This window comes from Lagopus muta, chromosome 4 (assembly GCF_023343835.1).
Source record: "Lagopus muta isolate bLagMut1 chromosome 4, bLagMut1 primary, whole genome shotgun sequence".
In the NCBI taxonomy this organism is placed as follows: domain Eukaryota; kingdom Metazoa; phylum Chordata; class Aves; order Galliformes; family Phasianidae; genus Lagopus; species Lagopus muta.
In genome coordinates this window covers 45,247,292-45,271,682 of record NC_064436.1, presented here as the reverse complement: position 1 = coordinate 45,271,682, position 24,391 = coordinate 45,247,292, and the positions used below count along the sequence as shown (strand labels likewise).

The following is a 24,391-nucleotide window of genomic DNA, read 5'->3' as shown; positions in this document are numbered from 1 at the left end:
ATTCAAGAGACACTATGTAGGAAAAAGTCCAACAAGAATGAATTTGATCTCAACATGTTAGATAAAATAGTATCTAAAAGTGCATAAAAATTATTACTGTATTTTGCATTGTTAGTGCTTAAAGGCTATAAATATCTAAGAACGTGATCATCAGAGTCCAAAAAAAAAGAGGTCTTAATCAGTTTGTTCATTTTCACTGTCATTTTTATTCTTCTAGAGAATATTGTTTTAGATGATGTTTGTTACATGTTACAGGCATCACCGACTTCACGTCCTGTCTTTCCCATACTGTGTAACACATTGCAGTGAAGAATGGAAAGACAGGGAGAGAGAGCAGTGATTATTGTGGTAAATAGCGTATCAGGCAATAAGCTTATGAATGTAACTGTCTGTCTGCTAGCTCTGGGAAGCAGAATTCCAAGAGTTTAAGCTATTTATATTGGTAAATACATATGTCCTGTTCTTAGGCTTGCTTTTGTTAATAAAATGTAAGTTTCCTGAGAACTGAGGTCAGTGTGGCCTGATCCACATTGCCAGCAATTTTTCTTCCACAAGTTTTTGACAGTGAAACTGAGAAACAAAAATAAAATATTAATGAGGAGGACAACACAGCAGTTGTCTTTTTTTTTTTCTTTTGCTTCACTGGTGAGTCATTAAGCAAACCTTGTTGCATATTAAATCAACATTTTGCCTAGTAGTCTGTGGATCATTTCTGTATTGTTCTTAAGATAATGATAAGTAATATATTTCTTAGAATGAATGAATGTAATTAGTAGAGTATTGTCCTTATTCTTTCTTGCTTTATAGTTGAATGCAATGTAGGCTGGTTGATATACATGAAGAATACCATGTAGTGAAATATTTTATCCTTCTACTTTTCCTACTTAGTTTTTATGTCATTATCAGATCCTATCAGCAAATATTCCAATTTCGCAAAGTATGTGTTTTGAAAGAAAGTATTTTTTAATTCATATGCAAACTAAATTACTGTCTTACCTTATAAATGTATTGTGGATAAATACATTGGAATAATCTCTGCACATCTATCATCATCTTTCAGTCTATCTACTTATTCCTTCCTGGGAACTTAACACAGTAAAGCATACACTGTAATTGCATTGTTCTCTAACTGTATTTCTGTGATCTGATTTAATCCTCTCAAGAATTCGTCTTCCTCCTCAGCTCACATTTACTTTGTTAAGCACTTGAGCAATAAGTCAGTGAAGTGAATAGAGAGTTTTAGGTAGTATGCTAATGGTTGATATTTAGGAATAACAGAAGAGATCACAAAGTTGCTAATTAGTACTACTACTTTATCTTAATTTTCATTAATTTTCATTAGAATGTAGTAGCATTATTTTGAAATTTCTTTTCTCTCCCCTAGAAACGTGAGCTTCAAGGAGTAACGAGTACTTGAGCAATCAAACGTAACATTTCTGTTATAAGGACTTATTATTGAAAATTATGAAGGATGACTTTGTATTCTACCTCTGTTTTCTTCAAATCAGTGATTACTTTTGTGAAATCTCTGAATACATGTGAAGCGACCAACTCTGCAAAATTCTGCCCTCCCAACTGTCTGGGATTTTTTTGTGGGTTGTTTTGATGGGGTTGGTATCAAGTCTGGCTAGGTTTTGTGACTTCTGCATACATAATATAATTATATGAAAGAAGCAAGTATATGATATGATTATCTCCTGTTTCCTATTATTATTTTATTTCTAGTTGCTTCTGTTACGTGGTTACAGAACTTTGTCTATTTTATTGTGAGCTAACAGGAGAATAACATACATGTTTACCTTAAAAGTGCTGAGCCAGTGTATGTTTCATACTGATGATGATAACCTATGTGTTTGGGTTTTTAACAAGTGTTTTTTCAATACTCCAAATATTGTGAAGAATATCTATATATTTTATGAATGTATTTTGCTTACTGAATGTTTTTCTTAATAAAGAATATCAATTGTTCTTTATTGTTTTTGTCATGTAACTACTCAGCTCCTTTTGCCTAGTGTTTATGTACAATTTAAATATTATCCCAATATTAAATAAAAAGTGAAAACTGGTATTTTAAAAGGTGTATTGAAGTAAATATTATAAAACTAATTAAAAAGCATGGTCAGATTTCCAAATCATATTGGGAGAATAAAAAAGTTTTTTTAAAGAGCATAAATCAGGAATCCTTCACACAGCTCAAGTTGTTAGAAAGGTGACACAGATCTTTATATTATGACTCATTAGATAAAAGTGTAGAGAGAGCTAATCTTTAAAATATTTAGTGCATTTAGCAGAAGAGCTACAAATTTAGACTATGAGGTGTGCTATCAGAATCTTATGGTATTCTCTTAATGTCTGTCTATGCGGGATATTGCATATCAGATCACTCTGCTCCAGAATGTATGGCAGTTGAGGTTGATGTGGTGTGTATTCACAGGTGTCACGTGGAGGACTGGAAGTGGGGAGTTGACTGTTGCACATCTTTCCATTGACCAACAGGTGGGGCAATGACTGCTTAATGTTTTGAATAATAATTTAAAAAAACGTGATTACCAGCTAATATTGAAAGCATCCCTAAAGAGTAAGTAAACAACCTATTAAATAACAAGAAAAACATTTTTTTTTGCTTTTAGAATTTGTCTATTTTGCATTATGATTGTTACAGTTGTAAATTATACAGAATATTGAGTTAACTGGAAATACTGTCTCATAGTTGTAGATAAATGCTAATTGCAAGGTAAATCGATATATTTTAATTTTACATATTGTATTCTGTCAGTTGTGTTATTTAGTGTGTGTTGTGTATGTATTATATTTTGCTAATTAAAAACAACTTAGAAAACATTCAGGAGCATCTGAAAAATGCTTGTATCAGATTAGGCTTCTGAGCCACTGGAAGGAATTGTTTATTTTAAAATGTATGCATCCATACTTCTTATTTTTGACGTCTCTCATTTGCCAGTTACAGAAATAGGGGAGGTTGTTGTCTCTTATGGTTTATCACCATTTGTAAATAAGTCAACAGTTTTTTGATGCTAATTCATTTTCTGCTCTCGGTTCTTTCAGTAGTGGCTTCTAAACCTTATTTTGTGTATAAAGCCTTCAAAATGGAATCTAAGTTAAAAAGACAAATGTTCCATCTTATTGATAAGTGTTTATTCCCACATGAAATTTATACTTTGTCTTTATTACTAAAGCCATAACACAGTAATAACCCTTCTTACATGACTGTCAACTGTAAAAATTAGTGGATCGTGGAGCACAACAGGTATAATAAAGCTAGTGTCATTGCAGTGACTGAAGCAGCTTTCTGAAACAAAAACAATGCTGATATTCAGACATCACTTCTGCTGCTATTATTTTGAATACATTTTTGTAAGCAACTATAATAAAAGAAAAGTAAGAATTAAACAACTTTGCATTAAAATAAAATATTTTATATTTGAAAGTACAAAACAAGCCAAAATTTGTGGCAGATTTAAATCAGTGGACTGTCATATATGAAAGAAATCAAATGCAAGTCAGGGATATGATCATCTCTGCTGGGCTTCGTTCAAAGAATCTTCTGTGCTGTTCTCAACTGCTGAAAGACCAAAAAATGGTGGAATCCTTATGACCTGTTTTAATCATCATCTGGGGCTAGTAGAAAGCAGAGTAGGGCAGGCATTAAATCTTACTTAATGTTTTCTGTTTTCTACAGTTGGGAATGGAGGAAAAGTATTAGAAGAATAATGAAGGTGAGGCTGTAATTATTGGGGCTGCTTTTTCTACAAAACAAGGCAAGTGTATTGTCAAAAGTGGAGAGAATAAAAGGATGGTTTTTATGAACTTATTAAAATTTGAAGTGCTTGATTAAACTTTGTTGGTTTTTTTTTGTTTTGTTTTTTTGTTTTTTGTTTTTTTTTGTTGAATGCTGCTTAATTTTTTGTGTCCTACTGTACTGTAGCTGAAATGCTAAGTCATGACCTGAAACAGTGATTGAGCACCTGGTGGGAAGGCAGGGCCAACCTAGGGGAGCTCAGGTGCAAGCAATGCATCTGAGTGACCAGGAGTGGAGCCATGATCCACCCCTTCCCAGACCTCATTTAAGGGTTGGCAGTGGAGGTAAGGTTATCTCACTGGAGATCCCTGACTGCCTGAGGCCTTCCAAAGGTAAGCAGATTTTTGCCTTTGTTTCTGTGTCCACAGTTGCTGCAGCCAAAGACTTTGCCACCTTGGTATTGTTGCTGTACTTTCCATTGCATTGCGGTGTTACAAATGTTATCCCTAAATGTTAATTTAGATAAACAATGTTAAAGAGCAATTATAGAGTTCATTTGAAAATGCATTTATTTTATTTTTTGTAACCCCAAATCTGAAAATAGTGATATTTCTATGCGGTGCTAATTAAAGAGGGCTAAGTTTAGGGTTTCTGTCTTTTCATGTAGAACAAAATGCATGCAAAAATGGTGCATGTGTGGGAAAGCTGACCTATTTAAATGCCATTTCTTAAACGAATCTGTATGACCCCAGCTGGAGTGCTGGGATCAGGCCTGGGGCACTAAGGTGCAAACAGAGTTTTGACTTACCTCAGGTCACTACCTCCTGCAGTGAGAGGCTCTGCAAGACTCTCAGTACCTCAGGAGGGCTTGGTGTAACCAGCAAAGAACCACCAAAATGATGAAGTAGTTGGAATATCTCTCACATAAGGAGAGGCTGACTGAGCTGGGGGTATTCAGCCTGGGAAGAAAATGCATTGGAGGAAATGTGTCTATAAATGCCAAATGGGTGGTGAGGCAGTCTTGGTGATAAGGGCAGAAGTCAGTGGGCACAAATGAAAATATAGGAAGCTCGATTTAAATCTGACAGTGCAGTTGTTGTTTCCTCTTCTGTGAGAGCGGTCAAATGGTGTAGCAGGCTGCTGGGTGAGGTTGTGGAGTTTCCCTGTCCATGGAGATATTCAAAACCTGCCAGGCTGCAGTCCTGGACAACTTGCTGTAGCTGGACCTCCTTTGTCTAGTCCAACCCTCTCCTCAGTTGCTCCTCTGGGCTCACAGCTGCAGCCAATCTGGTGACAATATTTTCCTGACAGCAGTGTGATTAGTTTACTTTGTCCATCTGTTGCTTGGAGGAGGGCTGGTGCACCAGAGGGCTGTGCTACCATCCATTAGGACCAGGAAGGCTAGAAAGACAGGTGGAGAACCTTATGAGGTTTAACAAGAGCAAGTGTGAAGTCCTACACCTGCGGAGGAATAACTGCATGCATCAGTACGGGTTAGGGGAGGAGCTCTGCAGGGAAGGACCTGGGTGTTCTGATGAATAAGTTGGCCATGTGTATCTGGGTGGCCAAGAAGGCCAATGTATCTTGAGGTGGATTAAAAAGAGTATGGCCAGAAGGTCAAGAGAGGTGATCATCCACCTCTACTCTGCCCTGGAGGAGACACATCTGGAGCCCTGCGTCCAGTTCTTGGCTCCCTAGTGCAAAGATGAGCAGGGGCTTGGAGCATCTGCAAGCTGAGGCTGTTCAGCCTGGAGGAGACTGAAAGGGGATCTTATCAATGCTTACAAATATCTAAAGGGTGGATGTAAAGTGGATGGTGCCAGGCTCTTTCCAGCCTGTGCCCACTGACTTTTGTCCTTTCCCTGGATGTGATCTAGCAGTGTGCCTAGCGACAGGACAAGGGGCAATGGAAACAAACTGGAAGTTCCATGTGAATGTGAGAAAGAAAGCCTTTTTTACTTTGAGGGTGACGGTACAGGGGCATGTTACCTAGAGAGATTGCAGTCTCCTCTGAAGATATTCAAAACCCGCCTGGAAGCTTTCCTGTGCAACCTGCTGTAGGGAACCTGCTTTAGCAGGTGGTTGCACTTGGATCATCTCCAGAGGTCCCTTCCAGCCTCTATTATCCCGTGCTTGTGATATATAGTGAAAATATGCTTTATTTTCTATGTTATTTTTTACTTTTAAAATTTATGAGTATAAAAATAATTTCTATTGCTTTTTTTCCCTCAATATTAGAATAATCTACAGTCAAGCAGAGGTAGATGATGAGTTTTGGTATTGATCATGCTGCATTTCCCTCTCCTGTGCATGGGACTAGGCGAGCACAGTCTGAGTGTAGCTGCTCCACCACAGGCTTGCCAGTGATGCCTCCAGGAATTAGACTGTTTGTTTATATCAACAACAGCAGCATGATAGGAAAAGGGGACAGTTGGGGAATCAATGTGGATGCCAGTGGCTCTTTATACTTAGTTTCAATATGATTGTGTATTTTTTTAATACAAACAGAAATGAGTGGAAGTGTGGTTACTGCCACTTGTAAACAAAGTTCTGAAGGAAGTTTTGCACTGAGCTTTTACTTATGTTGACATCTGATTGTTTTAACTGACATGTGGGTTACTGGACTAAAGCTGCATGTGCAGTAAGTCTACCTGTACTCATTCTCTTTGCATAAATATAACTCGAAGAATAGTAGACTCCCCCTATCACAAGGGTGCTCCTTGCTTTTCTGTGGTGTATTTGTGCCATCTAGTGGACGTCTGTCTTTTTTCACGATCATAGCACACCGCAGGTACAGTTATTCCACGGAAAGTGGATACATCTACTAAATTCACAGTGAAACAATTATTTAGAATGCCATATGATTCTGCAAACATTGCTTTGCCAGAGAGGTTTACAGCTGCTATCGCTTTGCAGAAAGAGAGCACGTTCTTAAGAAAAAATACAGAAATCTCAATTCAGCTTAAAGCTTCTCTTCCATGAAAACACAAACACTGACTTTATAAAAAAAAAAAAAAAAAAAACCTCATATAACTGAGGAAATTGATAGATCTGAAGGCTGAATTTACCTCTGTTCTAGTGACTACCACTGAAGTTCTGGACTCTACTGTCTAAAATGTTTAAGTTCTGCAAGGGCAGCAAAGCAGAACAGTAAAAAACCTGAATCCCTAAAAAGAGTGCTGCAAAATTCAGCTTTAATAATTGAGGTGGTTTGTGGCCACGTGTTTTTGATACAAATATATACATGTAATTGCTAATGTAAAGATAGCATTCGATATACTTTTCTATCCTCCAAGTAACGTATCTGGTACAGAGGCTTCATGCAGTGTATGCTATGACTGCAGTTATGAAGGGAATGAAAAGGGCATGGGCAACTCTCGAGGTGTAGAACTCCAGATTATTGCAGATGAAAAAGTGAGTTAGCATTTATTCCAGTGTTGTATGGTTTATTTTTTAATCCATTTCCCAACCCCCTCCCCCGTAATACTTCTGACTCTGTAATTTGCTGATCTGCAGATCATTAAAGAGTCTAAAACTATATTCTCCCTTTAAATCATCCCAGTATTGGACACAGAAGAGTGTGCATGATGGCTCTTTGGTCCAACCCAGCATGGGTGTTACTTCTCCGTAAGATCCTGTTCTCTTCAACAAGAGCAGAAGGGGCACTTTTACCTGGGCCAGAAAGTTAAGGAACAGACTGGTTCCAAAGCAGTACATCCATCCCCTGTCTCCGTACATGACCACACAAACCCTATGTCTGAAAGCAGGGTCCAAACATACCCTGAACTCCAGCCTTGGGCCATGCCCACCACCCTCTGCTAGGTGTAGATCCTTTCCCTGACGCAGCTCCATGCTGTTCCCTCAGGCCAGCAGAAATCGCTCCCTTGTGGAACTAGGGGCTGCCACGAGGCCTCCCCTCAGCCTCCACAGCAGCAGGTTTTGCCGTGTGCTCCTCGGGAAGCTTGGGATGCCAGCAGTAGTAAAACCTTGCTGACTTGCAGCCTTGATGGCTGGCTGATCTGTGGGAGTGGGACCCCGACAGAGGTGACAGAAATACTGGGTGTAAGGATGCAGAAGAGAGGGAAAGCTGTTTTCCTGCACTGCTGTTTTGGGGCTGACAGCTGCATTTTTTCGGTGTTGTGTGTTTGTTTTTTTTTTTTTTTGTAGTTCCCTCACACTTCGTGGTGAATGAAATTAGACAATGGTTTGCATGTCACATCAAGCAAGCTCTGCGCTCAGACTTGGGTCCTTGGGTCTCGCTACGGGACGTGAACAAATCAGCATCCAGAGCCTGGGCACAGCTCAGGCAGCACCACGGTGCCGGTACCAGCGGGCTCAGGTCTCACCCGTTCTCCCTTTCCGCCGCCCAAGGCGCCGAGCAGCCCTTCTCCCCGCCCGCGGCCGCGCTGCCCTGGGGCGGCTCCCGGGGCTGGGCGGTACGGTGCAGCCTGGCGGCGCTCCTCCCGCTGCCGCCCCTCGCAGGGCGGGCCGGGCCGGGCAGGTATCGGAGCTGCCTCCGGGCCTTGACGCCGGCTCGTGCCCTGCGGCCGGGCTGCCCGCTGCTGTGGGCGGGCGCGTGAGCGCGTGCGGCGTTGCATCGCGCTGGGAGGCGGCACGTGGCGCCGCGCCCCGTGAGGCGGAGGGACGGCGGCGGTGTCTGCGGTGGGGGCACGGCGGGGCGAGCCGGCAAGTGGGTAAGTGGCCGCCTGCCGCCGTGACCGCCTTTGTGCGACGGACGGAGGCGAGCGGCGGTTTCGGGAGGCGCTGCCGGCAGTTCTGTGGCTCTCGCATCCCTCCCGACCGCCCTTTGTTAGCGTTTCCCGGCGCGTCCGCGTGCTTTGGGCTCCGCTGAAAAGCAGAACCCGCGAGGAGGATGGCTCGGTCTCACCCGGCGCCTGTCAGAGCGGCACCGCTTTGTCTGAGCGCCGCGAGCCGTTTGTCACAGCGCTGCCATAGCGTTCTGGTGGGCGACCGAACCCGGCGCTCGTCGGGTGTGAGCGGCGTGCGGGCTGCGGGCTGCCCCCGCCCCTCCCCGGGAGCCCCTTCCCCAGGTGAGCCGGGTGGGGCTGTTCTGCATGGGAAACCGTCCTCTTCTCCTTGGGAAACGTGTTTTAGAGAGCAATGCGAGCTGCGCGTCTTTCCTTCTATATGTCATTAACATACATCGCTTTCTTGGCGACCGGGGTGTTAACATCACTAAATGACATATCCGCATATCTCAGGTTGCGGTCCGGTCGTAGTTCTGCCGTTGCTGTGTCGTTTCAGGGTAACCCGCCCCGCTAGAAGCGTACGGTACCGGCTGTGGGCAGCGACCTGGAAACCACAGCCGTGCGCCTGAAAAATTAATGCTCCGACAATGGTGGCATGGAAAGCGATCCGCTGCTCCAGGGGGGGTGGGGGGAGCACGGACAGCCGCGGCACTGCCGGGCGGTGCTGAAAGCCGCTGCACACCCCAGCGTTGTGTGCCGGCCCCAAATAGCGTGCAGCCGTTGTGCAGGGAGAGAGAGCTTTCCCTAGAAACAGAGCCCTTCATGCTGCCCAATGGCAGCCGTGTGTGGCAGGTGCTCTGTTTTGGCAGATTGAAGACAATACATTGGGGTCGGAACCGATTTTTTAATTTGATGTGGAGTAGCGCGGGCTGAAGAGATTCTCATTGCCAAAATGATTCCAAGCACACCATGCACCGACTGTTGGGAGTACGAATCAGTATGGGAGCATGAATCAGTAGGCACCTTATGGTGAAACACTGTAACAAAGCCACCAGTATATTGTAACACAGCAGTAATTGCTAGCTCTGCTTGTAATGTGCTCTGTGCCGTTTGAATCCAAGTCAGGAACTCATCAAATTCATAAAACCAGCTCTTCCCTGGCTGGTATTGGTCTGTAGGTCTGGAGGTTGTGTTTGGGTTAGGATATTTCATTCCAATAACGATCCTGAATGGAACGCTCTGTGTTTATTGAAACTTTACATGAAATTGATTGGTATATTTATTTATGTCCCAGTTTTATGATAATTACGAGAATTATTCAGAAATTTTTATTAATAAATATGGTACGTAGCAAAGAGATTGCTCCCAGTTGCCATTGGGTCTTTCTTTTCCAATAGGAAAACGTATCTCAGGGCATCCCCCTCCTCAAATCAAGGGGTCTTTTCAAATACCCGGTTGGACAATCCTGCATTTTAAGAGAGTTGATTCACACTGGTGAGCAACAACAATTTTTTTAAATTGCATATGTGTGCTATATAATGTCATTTTTAAGAGCATAGTGATGACAGACCCACTCGGTCCAAACCAGGAAAGTCCTGCAATGTTCTGTGGTAAAGCATCACCTTTGCTCTTATTTTATTTGTTTCTTACAGGTGATTTTGGTTTGTCATCTTGTGAGGGTTATGCAGGTGGTAGTGGGGATGAGCTGATAATCCATTTGGTGAAATCAAGGTCTTTTTTAGCATCTGCATCCTACAAACTGAAATAGAACAGGTTTAATTTCAAAAGTGACAGTTACTGTGGCAGTAACATGCCATTTTAATTGCAGATGGTAAAAAGCTGCATTTCTGGTTTCTGATAACAGCAGTGAGAATGCTGAAGTTCTGAGGTTTTCTCCTGCTCTGCCACACCGTCATTCTGAATGTTGCTTTGCCAGTTATCTCAGTCACTGAAAATTGATATATCCTTGTGAGCAACAGTGCTCAGCCTTATTTCAGTATGGTTCTGACTGTAGATGTCAGGAAAGGTCTTTTAAAACATGAAATTGCTGACATAATAAGCGTTGGGTGAAATGTGATGATCAGTTCATGAACATGAATATATTTTGTTGTTGTTTTACATGGAATTTTTATGTAGACAGCATCTGCTTAAATGTCTGCAGCATGACTTTTTTTTCTTATAAGCCAGGACAAGGATTTTTTTTCAGATTCTGATTTATATTTGAAAATAGCTGACAATGATTGTTAGGAGGAATTTTTTTTCCTCACACAAAATCAGCACACAGCCTTTGTTCTGTAAAGGCTCAAATAGGAGAAATACAGCAAATACAGACAAGCCTACCAGTGGCATTTAGAAAAGTACAGTCAATTTCTTTGGCATCAGCAGCCTTGGGGCAGCGCGGTTGTGTGGAGCTGCCTTTAGTGTGGTGTAGACACGGAGCTGCTCTGAACACAGATGCTTCCATTGATGTACATGTTTGAGCAGGATTTAATAAAGTGGTCTGAAATGCATGTTAAAATAGAATTCATTGGTTTCACATAATGTGATAGAATGCCACATAACGTTGTGGCATGAACTGTAATCACATTAGTGCTACCACTGGGCAGGCCAAATTCTCCTCTTTATCTGTTCAGATAAGTGTGTTTGTTTCTGCGGTGATCCTGTGTTCTGTCTTTAAGAAACAATGATTGCTGTGTCGACCTTGTGCTTATTGTTTCAGACCACTTCCTGGAGGCACTCCTCATGCTTCTCTGCCTTGCATATTACACAATTTCTTTGTTTAAGAACAAAAATATGTTTTGTCAGAAGCATATGACAATTGCACTTAGTTTATTTTCAGCATTTACATTTATTATTTCATACAAAGGAATAAAATTTGGCTTGTTACATATGAATTTTAATTAATACTGTTCAAGAGCCAGTGTGTTACATGGGCTGAATCACAGTGATTTGTTTAATTAAGTTTGGGGGGAAAAAAAAATGTAAGGATCTTGCTGTGTATTATCCTGGGTATATGGCTTATGCTGCAGTGAAATGAATATAATTCAAATGCGAAATGATAAACGTGTGATCTACATTCATGCACTTTTAAAGACATTTTAAATTCTTGTTTCTGTGGATGCCACTTGCCAAGTTACAGAAATACCAGTTTCGTGCCTCGAAGAAGCCCATTTTAGAACGTAATCTCAGCTGATTGCAGCTTGTGGGACCAGGTGTTGTAGCTCAGCTATTGTAATTATCACCTCTCTGCTGACCACTTTCAGCTGTGGTAACTAACTCTTAGAGAATGAAATCATTAAAGTCAACGCATCTCCAAAATTGCCAACCCTATTGTTTTAGTTACAACAACTACCTAGCTTAGTTTTCTTTAACTGTATTGCCTTCAGAAAACCTATTTATTCAGGTCATTTTCGTGTAAATGCTTTCCTGGTGCTTTAGTGCTTAGATGGACAAAATGCAGTATATGCGTTATTGACCTGCTTGCACGTGTTTTTTCATTGCTCAGCTTTTTCTGAAAGCCAGCAGTCAGAGCTGGGCAACTCGATGAACCTGGCGATGGGTGGTGAGGCTGCTGTAGCAAATGAACTGAGCTGTATAGACTTTCATGTGGCTCTTCAAAGCAAGCTGATTTTGTTCAAAGTAACATGCAGTCTTTCCCTATGATCTTTCATAAATTCACGTGTGAAACTGTTTAGCAGAGGAAAATGAAGTTGCAGAGTGAACTGTGGAGCAGTTTGACGTAATGTAGAAGAGAAAGAAAAACACTGATTGAACCCCTTGTAAATCTGTGAGTGTATTTTGGTGCACAGGTGACATAGTTCGGTTGTGGCACCATCTGCCAACAAAAATGAACGATCTCCCCTCTAATAAAGCTTGTTTGCTGTGAAACTTTTCAGGTTTTAACTATGTGAGCTGTGGGTAGCGACCTCTTCTCAAAGGTCTGCATTTTTACCATCTTCAGAAATCCTGCACAAATTTTTGGTGTTATGACCTCAGAATATTGTAATTTTCACACATTCACCTGTGAAAACTTTAGCAAATAAAGTGAGAAATTCCGTGTTTCTCATTAACACCCACTACAGCATTTGTAGTGGTGACTTTGGTGGTGCCTACTGCCTATGCAGCTGGCATGTAGTTGGAGGGGGACTGTGAATATTCTAGATACAGAATTAAAGTTTAAGTGATTTGACAGGACAGAGACGCTGTGGTTGTAATCAGCAGGGATTAGGTGGTAGTTCTTCAGAAGATCTGTGGTTTGTGATGAGTTGTGGAACCGAATAAACAAAGTCATGCTACTGTGGTAAAGACAAACCTGGAATTGTGATGTGCAAATAGGAGACCTGCATGAAGGATGTGAGAAGTGATGCTTCCAGCCTTGCAGTAATTCTCTTCACCTATATCATTGTATCCAATTGGAGTGAACGTTTCAAGAAAGATCAGACACATTGGAGAGAATCAGGAGGAGAAGAATTAAAACAATAGGAGACTTAGAAAATGTGGGCTTTGAAAGTTGAAAGAAGTTGGGATTGTTTCAGCAAAGAAGAGTGGCAGGGTGAGCACAACATGATAACCTTCAGATGTCACAGAGCTGCTGTGAAGCAGTGTTTTCCACACCTGTGCTGGCTCAGAGATATGTAGCAGGTTCAGCATTAGTGAAATTGAGCAAAGGGAATGGTCACTGGATTGGGGTTTTGAGGATTTCAGAATCATTAACTGTTGGAATGTTAGTTAGGGACAGTGTGAATGTATTTGATTCTTTCAGGAGCAGAGTAGTGGGATACACTTGGAGGTCACCTCTAGGCCTGTGAAACCCCAACACTTTGCTTCCTGGTGTTGACCACAATGTGACTTGTCCCCTCACAAATGCTGTTATTGGACAGATTGGCTGTATGTGTTGTTCTCCAAAGAGAGATGGTGTGTGAGCAGAGATGACCAAACTTATAATCTCTCTTTTAGGGCCAAATCTCACATTCACTCCTTTTTGCCCAGGCACCAGCTGAGGTGCCTTTCAGGAAAGAAGAAAGTGTGAAAGACCGAATGCTTTGGGAGGAACCTAACCTGAGATCTGGGTAGCAAAGGGAAAGTGACAGGAATTGAAAAGCATTGGTGTAAATTTCACAAGACAAAGAACTGTGTGATGAGTAGGATAGTACATGAACACAAGACATAAAGAAAGGGAAAGAGGAGGTTAGGCTTTGGGGCAGATGGCAAGAACTTGGCATGGAATAAAAGAAAGTGCAAGAACTCAAGTTTCCTCGTAACGGTTTTGACTCTTCGTATGTGTTTAACTTTACTGATATTACTGATTTTTGTTTTACCAACCTAACCCAAGCTCAAATAGGTGCACAGGGTGGATCTACCCAGAAACAAGATAGGAGGCAGGGACAATAAACTGGAATGCAATAGGTTCTGTCAGAATATGAGGGAAAACAACTTCACTGTGCAGGTGATGGAGCACTGGCACAGGCTGCCCAGAGGCTGTGGAGTCTCCTCCTTGGAGATCTTCAGAAACTGCCTGGATGTGGGTCTGGGCACCTGTTCTGGATGTTCCTGCTGGAGTGAGGATGGGACCAGATGGACTCGGTGGGCTCTGCCAGCCTCAGCTATCCCGTGTGTCTGCGTGCATGTTCTCAATGGGAAATGGAGCAGTGTGCTGACAGAAGCTGTGGTCTCTGGCTTCTGCGTCATTTATTGCAGAAGGAGGAAGACATCTGAAGAAATTGAGTTAGAAGGTGGCTTAATTAAAGCATTTTCATTCACTTATAAGCTTAGCTAAAGGCACTGAAAACTAATTAAGGCTTGCTATTGCAATTCTGGCTTTTCCAAACATTTGTAAAGGTTGTTGTTTTGTTTTTTTTTTTGCTTCTTTTTCTTTTTAAACTTTGGCAAGTAACAGGGATAGTGATGTACATGAAGACCAGACTCTAATTCTCACCTAGCTTAATGTGAAGCATTAGTTATTAATTTCCCAGCCCTGCAAATGACGTGAAACGGAGCAGCCTCTTATGAAAAGAAGATCAAAAAAAAGCCTTAGTTTCCTATTTTTCCTTCTAGTTGCAAATAAGGCAAATTTTCTTACCTTTCTTCAGAAGAAATCATGTCATCAGCTTTCACAAAGCTGTCAGAGCATCAGAAGTTTCTAAGAAAGAAAAAATGTGGCTGATTTTTTTCCTTTTCTTTCAAAAATCTGTTCCAAGCCTGTAGATACTCAGCAGTAGCCTGTGTTGGCCTGTCTGGGACTGTGATGAGGCACAGTGCTCTGAAGCTTTGGCACTCACTGCTGCTTGTGTTTGGAGGAGTGAATGGCACCCTCATCTTGTACAGGGGGGTTTGGTATTATTTCTAACCACCCTGTTCCATCTCTCCCTGCTGCCAGTGCAAGGGTGGATTGTACTAAGCAACTCTGCTGTATTTTTCTCTGGCAATTAGTCTTTCAAATGCCCGCACAGTCTGCTGAACACTATCACAAGTTACTAGGTTCTGTATCCTGATACCAGCACCTGATATTTAATAAACTTTGTGCTTCAGGTGATTGTGTTTCCTGAGATGGGATGGAGGACCTACTGGCTGCCTGGTTTAGGTTACAGACTGCTGGGGATGCAGGAGGAGCAGTGCTGGTTTACCGGCAGTGGTCAAAGGGTGATAGTGGGATGAGGTTTGTGGAGATGGTGTATTAGCTTCTGTCATATCTACCAGTACAGCTGAAAAACACAAAGTAGGTAACCTTTGGAGAACCTCAGTGCTGTGACATGCTTTCCATTGGTTAAAGGCCTTCCTCTACAGCCCTTCCAACCGGAGGCTACAGACCAGAGAAATTATTTAAATATGTTTTTTTCACCACCTAGATGTTTTTTGTGGAGCTATTTTATATTGTCAAAAGGAGCAAAGGAGACGGTGAAGGCTCATTAGTAATTCCAAAGGGAAGTTGAATGTTTGGTTTGTCAGACTGAACAGTGACTGTGGATGGGTGCTGTTCTGCACAGTGTTATCTGCCGATTACTTATTTTCAAGCTGTAGTTTCTCTGTTTTGAGAAATTGCCTTCAATTTGGCATAGATTGAAAATGAGGACAGGCCATTTCAACTCTATGTGGTTCTGAGATTTTCTTTGAGGGTATTTGGAGGAGTAGTTGTCCATTTTTGAGAGAGCAGGGTGGCTCTTTAGACTTGCAGCAATGACTGCTCAGTGAAGCACAATTCTCCTGAGGAGGAACAGATCTTTCTGCGGCTCACTCTGCAAAGCTTTGATCCTTTGGATGTCATGCTGAATGGAAAGGCTCATCTAACCATGTGTTGCGAGACAGAATGTGCAAGTATTGTCCTAGATTTGTGAATTGGCAGATGACCCAGAGATGTCTCTATGGAGGACTAGAGGTCCTACTTGGCTTACAGTTGGCATTTTGCTCGTGCTAGAGCAGACAGGAATCTATACTGAAGTGAACGACTGCATATATAGGTAAACCTTGTAATGCATACACAGACTGTACTGTTGCATTTGGCTTTGTACTGTTTTAAACCTTAAATACCTTTATGCCAAGTTGATCGCAATTCCATGGTCACGTTTGAACATTGGTTATGGGAATTTCTATGCAGCATTTCAGTGGAAACACATCTTTATCTGACCCACATCCAGGCAGTAGTTGTGCTGCCTTGGTCAAAAGGAAAGCGTGTTGCTGTAGGATCACTGTGGGAGTACCTTCTACACAATATGCTTGGGTTGCACCATTCAGAAGGGATGCCAGGAGGTTTTGTTTCCTAACAAGTATGCGTGTTCAATTTCTGGCAGACAGTGGCACTGCATCGTGTGTGTATGTGAAAAACATGAGATGACATCTCTTCTTTTTGCCAATAAATGCTGCTGTGATGGTGGTGTTATTAGGAAGGTGTTGCCCATGCAGTCTGTCTTCCATTTCTTTCACTTCCATGCCAGACACCGTTTTGTCAGAGTGCCCCTCTGCTGCCATCTGTTGCAGGGCAACAAAATGTAATGGAATACTGGTGGGAATGGTCAACCTCTACTGCCATACCACCACCACCTGCCTCTGATATCATGGGCCAGCATAATAAAATAGGAGGCGTTACTTTCTGAGCTGCTCTTGTACAGCAGTATGTCTGTTAACTGTGCTACACCATCACAAACAGAAGGACAAACGTAGAAGGACAAATGTGCTTTGGGGCTGGAGCTGGGAAAGTCTCTAGTAGTGTCTTTTTTCAAATTGCTATCTGGTGACCTTCATGCGTGCCACTCTTTATGTGTTTGCTTTTGATCTTCGTGCTCCATAGGTGGAGCTTGTGTTGAATTCTGCATCGGCAGGGACAGCAGCACCGGCTTTGCTTTTCTCAGCAATTAATTGCCATTACCCACAGTCTCTTATCACTTAAGTTTCAGCTCTTTCTTGTGATTTCAACCTGTCAGTCTATAAAGAGCCTACTTTAAGTTCTGTTTTATTCCCTTTCCTGACTCTGAGTGTAACTTTCTAAGCCCAGAGCATTTCCAACCTAGGGCTGTTCAGCCTGGAGAAGAAGAGACTGAGAGGGGATCTTACCAATGCTTATAAGAATATGAAGGATGGTTGTAAAGTAGATGGGGCCAGGCTCTTTTAAGTGGTGTCCAGTTATAGGACAAGGGGCAATGGGCACAAACTGAAGCACAGAAAGTTCCACATGAACATGGCTGTTGCCCACTTTGAGGGTGACGAAGTACAGGAACAGGCTGTGAGAAGGGTAACTAATGTGGCAGGTAACAAGCTGAAGACATTTATTTAATTAATAGAAGATGTATTCAGTATATTTTATCTAATAACCTCTTGGTATGTGTAGGTTGGATGGTTTTGTCTCTGTATAAACATATGGACTGAAAGACCAATGGCTGTTTTCAGGCCTTTCATTGGGTGACAAAATGAGTACACTGTTTGCTGGCACTTTATAATTGCCTGGAATTTGTACATAAAGTAAGTGAGCTCTTCGTTTATCTTCATTCACAGGGTAACACGCTCAAAGGTTACCCTCCAAAAACACACGGGCAATGTTTGCCTTTTAAATTTCTGTAAAATACCACAGGAAAGTCTCTGCAATGTAGGGCACAGATACAGGTGGCTACAAACAAATATCTGCAGCTAGCTAGTACCAGGCCCTTACTTAAAGGGCAAAAAAATCTGGTGTACATATAATGAGCGAGTTATGCTCTTGTCCTTGCGGGCACTCCTGGTCCAGCTGCACACAGTTGTGAACCCAGTTCCCTGATATGCTTCCTGAGAACAAGTGAAGCACAGCTGAGCTTGAGAGAATGTCGCTGCTGGGGCAGCTCCACTGGTCATTGGGTTTTATCTTTGCTGTAAAATGCTTTGTTAAGTTCATGAAGGATTAAAAGGAGAAGTAGCGCTTTGCCACGCATATATTTGGTTTCTTGTCAGCAACCTATGCTCACCTCCCCTTGCCCTCATGCTTCTGGCCTTCTTCCAAATTGATGCCATTTTTGCAACTTGTGTCTAATTTTTTTCCCTTTCTGATAATGGAATGCCTAAGATTTTGCTGAGGTCCAGTAAGCATGGCATGATTCTTTCTATTTTCATACATCATTATCTTATTTGGCATAGAATTTTCTTGAAAAAATAATTAATATTCATATTCTTACTTTAGCAACTGCAAAAACTGCATCATGTTTTTCATTTTTTTTCCTGGGACTCCAGTGTCATGGTGTTCAGCCTCATTTAGTATATATGTATATTTATTTACCAACAAACAAAAGAAATGTGCCTCATCTGCCTTGCAAAAGATTCTTTTTTCTTTCTTTTCTTTTTTTTTTAATACTTAAGGAACTTTCATCACCATTCCCCAATTCTTCCATGGGATCCTGCCCGATAGCACATTGTACTGCCAATGTGTCTGTCTGCTCAGTGCCTAGGGATAGGGACTGATGTAAAACCCAATCATTCCTCAGTAGAGGGAACTTTGGTACAGACTGTGGGACCAGGGCTCATTGCACAGGAGCACGTTGTAGTGCGGCTGCCCCTTCCCAGGCTGCACACCATGCCTGGGGCCATCACAAGCACTTGTCTGTTCACTGTGGATATTTCGTCTTTCTTTTTAGTTTTTCTGTAAACCATATCTGAAGGGGGAATGCAGAGCTGGTTCACAGAGGGAGATGTTTGTGCTGCATAGATTATCTGTTGTTCTTCATGTAAGAACACGGTAAAAGATAGTGTAATCAAGTATAATGAATGCCTAAGGCAGTTGGAGCTCTAATTGGTTACCTATCTGGTACCTGGATTTCTGCTCCGCTATTACTTAATGCATTAATAATGCTTATTATTAATTATATTCTATTACATATGTAATAATAAAGTTACATTTTATTATTATATTATAATTATTGTTAATTATATATTATATATACTGGTACTACAACTGCTTATTATTTTAGCAAGAAATGGTTTGCAGGCTAATGCATGCTACAGTAGTTTGACATTTGTAACTCCAGCATATTACATCAAATAACACTGTAGTAGAGAAGAGTATTTTCCTTTAGAAGTTTCTTTTTCTATAAATTCTGATGTCTGCCAGGGGGCAACTAACTTCATATCTCTGTTTTAATATTTCATGTGCTGTGACAGCACTCCTGTTCATAAAGCCAATTACAGCCAATCCTTGGCACACTGTTTTTATACATGAAAGGTATTCTCTGGTCAACATGGGCTATTTAAGACACAGGCTGGGCTTCAGCAGCCTCATATAGTAGTCAGGATAACATATCACAGACTTGGTCACCAAAGGCACTGCTTTTTTTTCAGCACTGCTTTATGTGAGTAGTTTCCTCATCGGCCATGCTATCACTGTCTTGTAAAATAAGTAAACATATATAGGATTTTATGTGTTTAGGTGTCTGTTTCTCAAATCTGTTTCCCACTTATGACAATGTTTTTTTTTTGCCAAGGTTCATAAATTTTATTCAAAAGTCAAGTTAAATTCTAGATATTCAGATTTCTGCCCCCTGTTTTTTAGTTTTTTTTTTTTTTTTTTTTTCCTGAAAGAAACAGATGGTTTGTTTGCTTTTTGCTTCTCTTCCTACATCTATGTCTGTTTTTAACTATGAACAGTTTGACATAGCACTAGTGTCATGCCAGTCACTGTCATCATGCAAAATAAGAAACAGTGTATGAATGTTACCCCAGGAAATCTAAACTAGAGTGTCACGGCTTGCAGTGGCAACGGGATAATTTAACCCTTGAGATTTTCTGCATTTTCAGTGTGAACTTCAGCTGCTCTCGGAAGAAGTAGTTCTTCTCCGACGGACGAACATTCGGCAGATATCAAACCCCACCCCCAATGCATTACATGATGTTATGGTGTGGAATACTGATGACCAAAAATCATAAAACCATGACACCAAGTTAGCAGGGCAGGTGAAAAAGCCACAGTCCAAAAAACTGTGTCACTGCTTTGGAGCATTCCTCAGGTCCTGTGCTTGCTTTACTGATGCAAGCACTGTGCTAAAGGAAAACTCAATTTCCAGCTTGGTGCTGGCTGGCTACCCCTGAGTATGGGTGACTGTGAACAGCCCTTTGCTTTGAGCAATATAAGCTTGCGTGTCCTTTTTGCAACTAACCTGCTCTGGGTTGTGGGCAGGTGAGCATTTCCTAAGCATGGGGGATCTTTTCTGTGATTGCTAGTGGCTGAAGCATTGCAAAGAGTAATGCTCCCCTGAAGTCTATCTCCTTTAGAAAAAGGCTTTTGGGAAGGTTCGTGACAGCTGGATTTGAGAAGATATTTTAAACTTGACTTAATAGAGAGGCGTCATGAATATTTTTCATTTCTGTTTTAGCTCAGCCTATTTCAGTTGTTCGGTAAATGATCTAGGTCAAATCAAAACTGAAGTCTATGCGCTATTTATTGCATTTTTCCCTTTCATGCCAACAAAGCTTATCTAGAAAAGTAGTGCAAAGTGATTTAATGCCCAGTGCGGGATGTAAAATGACTCGGCATTAAGTTGGCAGAGGAGGAATACCGGGTTGGCTTTGACCACAGGCTGCCTAAAGGCAGAACCATGGGTCAAATGCCTTTTTGTAGTATTGGCTTTCACACCGGCTGTAACTTCTGGCTGAGGAATTAAACACTGTGCTCCTCTGCTTGATTGTCTGAGCAATATATCCGGCATCGCTTCATCTGCTAATTTGACAGTATGGTTATTATGTTGTTTGGTGCTTTTGTGCTTCTGGACTGAACAAAGGGGTATGTTTGTGGTACATGACTGGAGTTCACTGGGAATACATTTCTCTTGAGCACACAAATAAAAACCGGTAAGATTCTAAAGATGTTCTCACATCTTTCACGGTATGTGTGCATACGCCAGTCCGTGCTTGTGCTTAATATATGTGGCACATGTACTATGCTTGTGTTCCAAGGCAGCAGGGCCAGTGAGGCTGCAGCTCTGTTATGCCAGGCCAGCAAACAGCAAGTTCTTCCACTTTACATGGAAGATAAGGAGGTTTGACGGCAATAATTCTGCTTTTGCAGATGAAGAGAGATCAGATCCTTGCTAGCACCTGCAAGAATTTATGGCTTAGTTATGACAGCTCCAAAGAGATGTTAAATTTGCTGTCTAAAATAAATCAGAGGTCACAGTGATATGCCTGGGAGTGAGGTCGGTTTTAGTTGTGTGGATTTTGGGCTGACTTTGCACAAAGAGAAAACAGAAGAAGAACCAGGGCTCCACAGGATCTCTACTCTCACCATTCTGAAGGATTCATGAGTTGGGCAAATAGATCAGGATTAAGGCAAAAACCCTGGAGCACCACTTTTGGGCTTTCAGTTCAGAAGAGCATCATGATTTGCAAAAACAAATCCCTAGCTGACTTATTCATTAATTTGATTGTGGAAGCTGGCATCTCCTCTTTGTATCTTCATAACAGAGATACATTTTCTTGCCTGTACAAGATTCTCTCATATTTTAAGGATCAGCAAGCCTTGCCTTGGACTCTTAATGCAAGTAACAGCAATTAAAAATAAATAAATAAATAAATTCCTCAAGAATTTCCAGTTGCTGAAAGATTAATGCAAACATTGTGCTTTAGTTGGATCTCCAAGGGTCTTGCCCTGCTCTGAGATGGGCTGTAATGCTCCCCATAGCTTCAGCAGAGCAGCACTGCTGTCAGGTTAGGGGGATGTTTTTCACAGGTGCTGGGCACCCAGTGGTGCAGGACCAGGGAAACTCTGATTTGTGTTTTCTAATACATGAGGTAACCCTTTCCTTATTCATTCAACCTTGCCTTACTCATTTATGTCATGAATAAGGCAAAAGTATAAGAATAAAATAGTGCCAGACAGCAAATGAGCAGAGTTGCGTAATACTGGCTGAATGTGGCAGATGAAGAGCTTTCAAAACAGGGAGAATCAGTAGACCATGTACCTTGCATCGTAAACTGCTGTTGATTTTATTAATTTTACATGGCATTTCTTATATTTCAGCGGTTTGCTGTGTGCTACAGATTAGATGTGATGAATTCCAAAGTTGGCAGTGAATCTGTGACCCAGCTGTCCAAGGTAGATTTGCCATCAGGCAGCTCCAGTTTGCTGTGCCTGCTTTCCATCATATCAAGTTGGTTATTTGTAAATGGAGTTGACAATATATAATGTCAGAAAACATTTTCTTTGGTGAAGGCAGCTACTGTGCTACACCTGATGACAGAGTAAGTTGCTCTGGGTCACTAGATTCTGCACCACACGACAAGCTGGGATCCAGCTTAGGGTATTCAGTTACCCCCAAGGAAACAGTCACTGTGTCATTTATCCAGGCTGCTCTCAGGAGTGGGGTAGCAGTGCAAACATCAAACCTGTCTGATGTGCAAGCACTCATTCTGCTCCTGGTGGACAGGTTTTTGCCTAAAAGCTCTTCAAAGGGTGTTTAGCCTGTTTTTTAGCCAGTGTCTTCAATTCTCTATCCAGATAAGTGAGAGGCAATTTTTATCCATTTTTTTTTTTAACTATTACATTTGCATATAGACAAATAGGCTGAAATGGCTGCTCTTCCAAAGAACTTTTAAAGAAGAAAGCATGCTGGCTGTTTTGCTGTGGATCTGATATGTTACAGTCCAGCTGGAAATGCACTCCTCTGTCATGAAAAGGAAATGTCCTCAATGTAGAGTTAATATCTAGGTATTTATCACAGTCTATGTAGCTGAAGTCATTTGTCATGAACTAGGTGTTTCAAGAATAAATGTAACTGGGCTTTACATAGGCTTGGCTGCAGTATGGCTCTTCTGAGTGCTTGCAGTCATGTTTTAAGAGTGGGGTGAGGATGCGAGTAAGTGAAGTTAGCTTTGGCTGAGGAGGGGATGCTGGAGCAGGCAAGGCTTGGTGTTAACTCTCCTAAACCACTCAAACTCCTATAAACCAATACGTCTATGACAATGGAAACCAAGCCTAGATAGTTTGCTTCATGGCCACCTATGCAGTTTTTCAACTGATGGAATACAGTATTGCAGGACATTTTCCCTGTCGATGTTACAGAGAAGTTCCCTTCTCCTTCCAGGGAGATGAACATCCCTCTGCCCTCTCAGTAGGGAATTGGCTGGGCTGCAACATGATGCTGACCTGTGTTCCCAGGGAAGGGACTGGGGCACCTGACTCACAGCAGTGCAGTGCCAGGGGCTGGATGGTGTCAGGAGCATTCGGTGGCTGTGTCCATTGCCAGGAGCAGAGCACAGTGGCTGACGCCTGGGAGGGAGTTGGAGAGTCCCACCATCAAGTCTTCTGTAGCATATTTATACGAAGAAAAAAAAAGTAAGCTGGGTCCCTTGGGCTGTGTGTCACATGGAGATGTGTAATGAAAATCTGGTAGTTGAAATAAAACCTTTCTTGCCTTTTTTCTTGAGTATACTCACAGCTAGATAGCACAGGCGTGAGAGTGAAGAATGCCTTCAGCAGCCACAGTGCAGCTGATGGAGCTTTGTAAGACTGTGTTCCTGCTTTGCACAGGTGAGAACTCCTCAAATGAGAAGGTCTTTGGAAATTATTTGTTTTCTTTGTAGTCTGGGCAGATTTGATGCTTTTATAATTACTGTCTAGTCTAGCTGGATGTAGTGGTTGGCGACCCTGCACATAGCAGGGAGGTTGAAACTAGACGATCATTGTGGTCCTTTTCAACCCAGGCCATTCTGTGATTCTATGACATTGAGGCTAAAAAAACTGTGGTGAGTTTTCAGAGGTCTATTTAGAACAGTGATACAAGTGATGTTCCTATTGCTGACCATGGGGGACAGCAGTGTCAGTTGCAGATGCTTTCAGGGAAAAAAAATTAGATCATAAAGCGATGTACAGATCAAATTTCTCAGAATTTTATCTTCTAAACCTTGGCATTTTTGGAATTCTTAAATGAGTCTGTAAATACATTTCCCCAATTGTGAATTGTGTGGTGTGTGTTTGTTTTAAGCACCAGATTTATAAACAAGAAGCGTTCAGAGCAGTGAAGCAGACAATACAACACAAAGCAATTGTAGAACAAGTAAAGCTGGGTAAAGGGGGAAAAAAAAATCTGGGGGAAGGGAGGACGGGCTCATTTTTGCTGCAAATATATACCATATTGCATAATAGAGCTCTCTTCAGATGAAGCACTATTCACATTATGAATAGCCTTTTCAAGCGAACGTGGCTCACTGGCATGAGCACTGAGCGCTGCTATGGCTGTCAGCATCTGTTCTTTTATTCCTGAAACAATTTTTACATCAACCATCAGAGGCCAAAAGGATTTTTAACCGTGGTGTAGCACTACACTGTAATTTTCCTAATGCAGTCTGGCAATGAAAGATTTTCATTAAGACAGTAAAGCAAGTGCGGTTGTTTGTATGAATCTAGCTTGACAAAGCTCTTCCTCCACACCACTGTTAGCACAGAAAGCATTCATTTTGTGGAACTGCAGACAGTTTTTATGTA

General features: G+C 41.8%; 2 protein-coding genes across 12 annotated transcripts in view; both read left to right on the top strand.

Moving 5' to 3' along the window:
- Positions 1–3,803, top strand: part of CEP135 (centrosomal protein 135) — a 33,612-nt gene extending 29,809 nt beyond the window's left edge. For all 5 annotated transcript variants that reach the window (XM_048941555.1, XM_048941559.1, XM_048941556.1 and 2 more), the window contains one exon: positions 1,385–3,803. In XM_048941555.1, the coding sequence (XP_048797512.1) occupies positions 1,385–1,406 (22 nt within the window). In that variant the 3' untranslated portion in view covers positions 1,407–3,803. The remainder of the gene's footprint in view (positions 1–1,384) is intronic.
- Positions 3,804–4,066: 263 nt separating this feature from the next.
- Positions 4,067–24,391, top strand: part of CRACD (capping protein inhibiting regulator of actin dynamics) — a 119,446-nt gene continuing 99,121 nt past the window's right edge. For 5 of the 7 annotated variants that reach the window (XM_048943004.1, XM_048943002.1, XM_048943003.1 and 2 more), the window contains exon 1: positions 8,279–8,451. The gene's annotated coding sequence lies outside the window, so the exon portion shown is untranslated. Of the gene's footprint in view, positions 4,150–8,278; positions 8,452–8,748; positions 8,809–24,391 lie in introns of those variants that run through there. The other 2 variants (XM_048942999.1, XM_048943000.1) reach the window with 2 other exon arrangements.